General features: G+C 39.4%; 1 protein-coding gene across 1 annotated transcript; it reads left to right on the forward strand.

Annotated features, from left to right (window-relative positions):
- The first annotated feature begins 513 nt into the window (after nt 1-513).
- Nucleotides 514-3341, forward strand: LOC106597533 (arg8-vasotocin receptor-like). The gene is made up of 2 exons (XM_014188709.3): nt 514-2070; nt 2419-3341. Exons 1-2 carry the CDS (start codon nt 1215-1217, stop codon nt 2496-2498), a joined length of 936 nt encoding a protein of 311 aa, XP_014044184.1. The 5' UTR covers nt 514-1214; the 3' UTR covers nt 2499-3341.
- The last annotated feature ends 4573 nt before the right edge of the window (nt 3342-7914 follow it).

Genomic DNA, 7914 nt, shown 5'->3' on the forward strand with positions numbered 1-7914 from the left:
GGGCCCATAGGGTCTAAAGTAGTGCACTATGTTGGGAATGGGGTGCCATTTGGGAGACAGTCATGGTGTGGAAAGGTTGTGGATAATGAATAACAGCACTCAGCACACAGTAACACTCAGAAGGCTCTGCAAACTGCTAGACACAAATCTCAGCTTCAATATTCAATACATCCTTTCAGATATGTGCCTTCCTGCTGATAAGTACTGTACAAATGACCTTTTCTTCACGATTGTCACAAAGGCACTAGGTGAAACAGGACTCAGAGAAGTGCTCTCACAGAGGCCAGAGTAACGGTATAAACACATCATTTCACAATATGACATTTACCACAGTCTGAATCTCTAGAAAATCCCTTTCTCCAAGAATATGCCGTGACCAGTCAAAACAGTTGTTGACTTGATGCTTTTAAGTAAACATGGGCCGTATTGATACATGGATGCTGAGGGAGAAATGCACTACCAATGTTCTTTTACATTAAATTGTAAAGGATACAAGTCCTTATGCCTGACTTTTATCAATCATATTCAACATGGATTACATTTGAAAGAGTCTTGTTTAGGGGTGGATGTAGTCTGTTCCTTTTGTATTTTGTGGAAGAAAGGCTTTCCATTAGGCCCATGTGGCTGATGGTGACAAAGTACAGGTCTATGTCTCCAATTAATATTGAGAAGAAATGGAAATGAGGGACATTGAAGGAAATGAATGTGCACTTACGTGTGAAGCCAGGGGAGGTGTTCATATTGAACATGTAGCCTAGATGTTCATTACACTCTGGGAATGCGCACTGCGCACCTACCTATACAGCACATTCTGATTTCATTGGTGCATCCAGAGCCATATTTAAACAGGCCTACAGCTCTGGTGCACCTGTCGTTGCAGCCCATCTTTTCTCAGACGCTGATGGCCCGTACAAAATGTCTCAGTCAGACGATGCTTGCAGGGCTACCCAACCACATAGCGCCGGGCGGCCAAACTGACGTTTCTTGAAGGTATGTTGCGATCAATGGAGCAGCAAATTAAATTCAGGTTGAGTCGTCAGGCAAATACGACGCTACTACCAGCTAAAGCACTTGTTGCTGCTGCGCAGAGCTACTGCGCATCATAGGCGAGAGATAGTGGCCGAATTGCCAATAGGAAAGTATTGGACCTAATTTACTGAACATAATTAACAATGAAAAAACAAATAGTAACCAAAAAAATCTTGTAAGGGACAATGAGTTTACAACTCAATTATAGTGGCAATGGCAGTTCAGAGCGGGAGGACGCGGGAGGAACTGATGAAACAGGTGAACACGACTTTGCGCTTCTAAAAGCTGGAGTTTTGGGATTGATTTTTGTCTTAGCCACATGTGGGAATTTGTGTCTTCTACGTGCACTTCGGAGGAAGCGCAAGATGAATACAAGGACCCACCTGTTCCTTCTGCACCTGTGCTTCGCGGACCTAGTGGTCGCTTTCTTCCAAGTCCTACCGCAGCTCTGCATGGAGATTACGCACCGGTTCCGCGGCTCAGATTTCGTCTGTAGGTCGGTGAAATATCTTCAGGTGGTTGGGATGTTCGCCTCCACATACATGATAGTGGCCATGACCATTGATCGGTACCATGCGGTCTGCAAACCCATGGTGTCGTTCTTGAAGGGTTCCTTTAAGAGGTACGTCGCCATAGGCGCAGCGTGGCTGATCTCTCTGGCTTTCAGCACTCCGCAACTCTTCATCTTCTCTCTCCAAGAACTAGAGGACAACCTGTATGATTGTTGGGCGACATTTATTGAACCTTGGGGTTCTAAGATATACATCAGCTGGATTACTTTATCAGTGTTTGTTCTCCCGGTTATCATCTTGCTGTACTGCCAGATTAAAATATGCACGGGGATATACTTTAACATGAAGAGAAAGGCGCTCCAGGCTTCCACGAGCGAAGGGCGCACGGGCACCAAAGGGGTCTCGAGCGCGATGTTGAAGACGGTCAAAATGACATTCGTCATCATTATGGTCTACTCGATATGCTGGAGCCCCTTCTTTGTGGTCCAGTTGTGGTCTGCATGGAGTCCCAGTACAGCGCCCACAAATGGTAAATTAGATTTTATTTGTGGATCTGCTTGTCATTTTACTACATTGTTAAGAGCTAGTAACATAAGCATTTCGCTGCACCTGCTATAACATCTGCTAAACTGTGTACGCGACCAATACACTTTGGGATTAGAAATCAATGTGGTTTACTGTCAGTTATGACATAAATCATTTATACCCTTGTGCCACCACAGGTATCTAGAAGCCACAGGTATCTAGTTTAATAACAATGATTGGACTCCAGTTCCATTGATTTGCATGACCTTTCCCATTCTTTCTGTGGAAACCTGTAGTGCTATTTTTAGCATGCCATATCCTCTGTCTCTCTCTCTCTCTCTCTCTCTCTCAGGTCCACTGTTTGTCATCATCATGCTGCTTGCCAGTCTGAACAGCTGTACCAACCCCTGGATCTATCTTTACTACAGCTAGGAGACACTATGTTGGACTAGCTCTGGTCCAGGGTGCTACTTTCAGCTTCACAGAAGGCTCAGCATCAGCAAGCCACACATAACACCATGGACCAGAGCTATTGATGGACCATATGGGCAATATGGAAACTCCCCCAACTCCACTGCTTCACCTTGTACTGTATATAGCATTTCTTTGATGTCATTGAAGACCCATGGTTTAGACACATGTAAATATCCTCGTTGATTCAACATCAAGATTGGTATGTCAAGCCGACCATTTTAGCTCTCAGCAGTAAGCAAATTGAATGTATATTCTTTCAAGCTAATATTCTATAAGAGGTGCAGGAACTCGAGCAGTAGAACATTTGAGGTGGCGGTAGTCAGTTCAGGTGAGCTCCTGCCCAAACCAATCACTGATTATCTACCAGAAAAACTATTGTGAGGAAGGATATGGGCATCAGTGAACAACGAATGGTTGCTTTGTGAGTATAATGTATATTTATTATGACTATCTGGTCCATATATTTATTGATGTGTTTGAGCTTTGACATATCTTTACATAGATATATCTGTATTTTCTCTGTTTTGTGTAATGCAACAATAAAACACGTCTGTACATGATTTGAATAATTCCCTGAACAAGTCTGAATGTATCTATCTACTAATACTCACATTGTTTTAAAACCCTGGTGCAAAACTCTGTTCAGGAGGAGTGTAAATGTTTCCTGTAGCTGGGGTCATGTGGTTGTGCTGATTGTTTTCCATGTTTAACATTACTGTTCTGTTGTGTTGATTGTTTTTCATGTTTAACATTACTGTACTGTTGTGCTGATTGTTTTCCATGTTTAACATTACTGTTCTGTTGTGCTGATTGTTTTTCATGTTTAACATTACTGTTCTGTTGTGTTGATTGTTTTTCATGTTTAACATTACTGTACTGTTGTGCTGATTGTTTTCCATGTTTAACATTACTGTACTGTTGTGCTGATTGTTTTTCATGTTTAACATTACTGTTCTGTTGTGCTGATTGTTTTCCATGTTTAACATTACTGTACTGTTGTGCTGATTGTTTTTCATGTTTAACATTACTGTTCTGTTGTGCTGATTGTTTTCCATGTTTAACATTACTGTTCTGTTGTGCTGATTGTTTTCCATGTTTAACATTACTGTTCTGTTGTGCTGATTGTTTTTCATGTTTAACATTACTGTTCTGTTGTGCTGATTGTTTTCCATGTTTAACATTACTGTTCTGTTGTGCTGATTGTTTTTCATGTTTAACATTACTGTTCTGTTGTGCTGATTGTTTTCCATGTTTAACATTACTGTTCTGTTGTGCTGATTGTTTTCCATGTTTAACATTACTGTACTGTTGTGCTGATTGTTTTCCATGTTTAACATTACTGTTCTGTTGTGCTGATTGTTTTCCATGTTTAACATTACTGTACTGTTGTGCTGATTGTTTTTCATGTTTAACATTACTGTACTGTTGTGCTGATTGTTTTCCATGTTTAACATTACTGTACTGTTGTGCTGATTGTTTTCCATGTTTAACATTACTGTTCTGTTGTGCTGATTGTTTTCCATGTTTAACATTACTGTACTGTTGTGCTGATTGTTTTTCATGTTTAACATTACTGTACTGTTGTGTTGATTGTTTTCCATGTTTAACATTACTGTACTGTTGTGCTGATTGTTTTCCATGTTTAACATTACTGTACTGTTGTGCTGATTGTTTTCCATGTTTAACATTACTGTACTGTTGTGCTGATTGTTTTCCATGTTTAACATTACTGTTCTGTTGTGCTGATTGTTTTCCATGTTTAACATTACTGTTCTGTTGTGCTGATTGTTTTTCATGTTTAACATTACTGTTCTGTTGTGCTGATTGCTGCTGCCTTCTCGGCCAGGCCTCCCTTGCAAAAGAGACTCTGTGTCTCAATTGTCTTTTCCTGGTTAAATAAAGGTAAAATAAAAAGTTCCATATGGAAGTGAAATAATTCAGTGTTTTCTGGGAAAGCACACTATCAAAGTAATAACTCCAATGACTTACATATGCTTGGGCTCTCTCCCGTCTAGCTTCAAACAAAATGGTACCGCGTGGTAAACATTTCAAAGAAATTAAGACCATTGTTACATTCAACAATAGTCCTATGGGTTTCTTTTGAAAATACTTTTCCAATAGCAGACTCTCAGAGCTGATTTCCTTCCAGCCAAGTAATTATGACACATGCAGGCAGGGTTGGGGAGTAACTGATTACATGTAATCTGATAACCATCAGTTACGTTACCAGCAAAGATATTGTAATCAGATTACAGATGCTGTTGAAATACTAGATGGTTACGTCTTCCATTACTTTTAAATTCAGAAAGGATGTTTGCGTGATAAAATACATTATGACACTTTTCTGTTTTCTCAATGACATTCAATTGTAAAAATACGTTAAAGTTTGTTCGACCTGAGCAAGTCTGAGCACAAGTCAGAGACCACTATGATGACACACCAAATGATGACCACCAATCAGAGACCACTATGATGACACACCAAATAATGACCACCAATCAGAGACCACTATGATGACACACCAAATGATGACCACCAATCAGAGACCACTATGATGACACACCAAATGATGACCACCAATCAGAGACCACTATGATGACACACCAAATGATGACCACCAATCAGAGACCACTATGATAACACACATTTGATGGATCCATTTTGTCTTCTTCTAATGCCTCGTAAAGGGAATGTATTCAGATTACATTACTGAGTTTGGTCAATCCAAAGTTGCATTACTGATTACAATTTTGGACAGACAACTAGTAACTCTAACGGATTACATTCAGAAAGTAAGCTACCTAACCCTGCATGCATGTTATTGACAATGTGGTAACACTTTATATTAAGGACCCTTAATAAACAATATATAAACAGTTTGGAAAGAGTTTACTTATCACTTATTCATCATTATTCCAACATTTGTAAATGTCATTAAGCAATCTCTAAATAGTCATTTACACATTTATAAATGTTATTTTAAATGATTTATTAATGATTTATGAGATCCTTCATAAATTGTTTGATCATAGTATGTTAACAATTTGTAAATTATTAATAATATACAACTAATGTACTTATTTGTCAACATAAGTTATTGTCAACATAAGATTATTGATAATGTATTTGTTAATGGTTGATTAATGGTTTGACTCAGCATGTATTTACATATTTATAAATGTATTTATATACAGTATGTCATGAATGGTATATTTATTCATGGTTTATGGGTACATTTATAAATGTGAGAACAGTTACTTACTAATACCTCAGTTGATGATTAATTTAGATCCTTATAAACCATTTACTTAATTATTAATAAACTGTAATATAATAAATGTTGTGAATCCAATGTGTTGCTTTAGCATTACCTAGCCTAGCATGCTGACGAAAAAAAGCAGTTTAATGAAAAACGAGCAGTATTTAAATCTTCTCGGTTTTGTGGCTTGGATAATGGGATAATTAGGAGTACAAGCAACACCTTCTATTCACGGATTGACATACGTGTTTCAAGCCATATCCCTCATCCGTCACTGCGGTGAAAGCATATTGGAATAGGACAGTTTTGACTTGAAGGCAGACTGAACTTCAAGTTGAGTCTTGGCTAACTAAACACAGTAACATACAGTACCAGTCTAAAGTCTGGACATACCTATTCATTCAAGGGTTTTTCTTTATTTTTACTATTTTCTACATTGGAGAATAATAGTGAAGACATCAAAACTATGAAATAACACATATGGAATCATGTAGTAACCAAAAAAGTGTTAAACAAATCAAAATATAATTTATACTTGAGATTCTTCAAAGTAGCCACCCTTTACATTTACATTTAAGACATTTAGCAGACGCTCTTATCCAGAGCGACTTACAAATTGGTGCATTCACCTATAATATCCAGTGGAACAACCACTTTACAATAGTGCATCTAAATCTTTTAAGGGGGGGGGTTAGAAGGATTACTTTATCCTATCCCAGGTATTCCTTAAAGAGGTGGGGTTTCAGGTGTCTCCGGAAGGTGGTGATTGACTCCGCTGTCCTGGCGTCGTGAGGGAGCTTGTTCCACCATTGGGGTGCCAGAGCAGCGAACAGTTTTGACTGGGCTGAGCGGGAACTGTGCTTCCTCAGAGGTAGGGAGGCGAGCAGGCCAGAGGTGGATGAACGCAGTGCCCTTGTTTGGGTGTAGGGCCTGATCAGAGCCTGAAGGTGCGGAGGTGCCGTTCCCCTCACAGCTCCATAGGCAAGCACCATGGTCTTGTAGCGGATGCGAGCTTCGACTGGAAGCCAGTGGAGAGAGCGGAGGAGCGGGGTGACGTGAGAGAACTTGGGAAGGTTGAACACCAGACGGGCTGTGGCGTTCTGGATGAGTTGTAGGGGTTTAATGGCACAAGCAGGGAGCCCAGCCAACAACGAGTTGCAGTAATCCAGACAGGAGATGACAAGTGCCTGGATTAGGACCTTTGCCTTGATGACAGCTTTGCACACCCTTGGCATTCTCTCAACCAGCTTCATGAGGTAGTCTTTTGACTGCTACTGTATATAAATACATTGATAAATATGTATATAAATGGTGAGTCAAACCATTAATCAACCATTAACAAATCAGACAATAACTCCTTTATAACAATGTTGTTATGATTGCTCCTGGCTGTGGTTTGCTTCATTGTCACTTAATGTGAATTTCAGACTGCCTGAATAACAGACCATGAAATGACAAAAACTCAAGACGATCTATTCTCTTCACAAATGTTTATCCATCTTGCAAACATTCAGACAAAAGAACAAAGGACTTGATTGCAAATTGCCTGTGAGGAAGGGAAATTCCTTTCATGTTCACTTTGAAAGCTATTATCATACTTAAGCAAGTGTGTGGTATATGGCCAATATACCACGGCTAAGGGCTGTATCCAGACACTCTGTTGTGCGTTGCGCTTCAGAACAGCCCTTAGCCGTGGTATATTGGCCATATACCACACCCCCTCATGCCAATATAGTATATGTAGTATGGCTTGTCCAACAGGTTTCATAACCATTACCTGCATTCACATAATTACTGTACTTTGTCTTTAAGGGGGCAGTCTGCGTTTCCTACATCCATTTTTGGACTTTGAAATTAATTATATCTACCCATAGATTCTTGAAGAATATTACTTATAAATGCCCCATGAGTTTAGTTTAACTGTCATACCCTATCAGAACCCAATCGAAAAGCTTGTTTTACGCCAATATTTGTAAACAATGCAATTGTAAACAGTGTATAGCCTCAAAACATGGTTAAAAATATAGTTATCCCTTAGCTTTTTACCAAAACAGTGGTGGGGTGCCGCTTTGTTATAGTTTGAACTGCAGATTTTTAAAGACCAACTGTTCCAAA

This window comes from Salmo salar, chromosome 17, assembly GCF_965601325.2.
Source record: "Salmo salar chromosome 17, fSalSal1, whole genome shotgun sequence".
Lineage (NCBI taxonomy): Eukaryota > Metazoa > Chordata > Actinopteri > Salmoniformes > Salmonidae > Salmo > Salmo salar.

Excerpts from the sequence above, each read along its gene's own strand:
- LOC106597533 (XM_014188709.3), top strand. The coding sequence starts at position 1,215 with ATGAGTTTACAACTCAATTATAGTGGCAATGGCAGTTCAGAGCGGGAG. Across the intron at positions 2,071-2,418 it reads CAGTACAGCGCCCACAAATG|GTCCACTGTTTGTCATCATC; the intron begins GTAAATTAGATT and ends TCTCTCTCTCAG.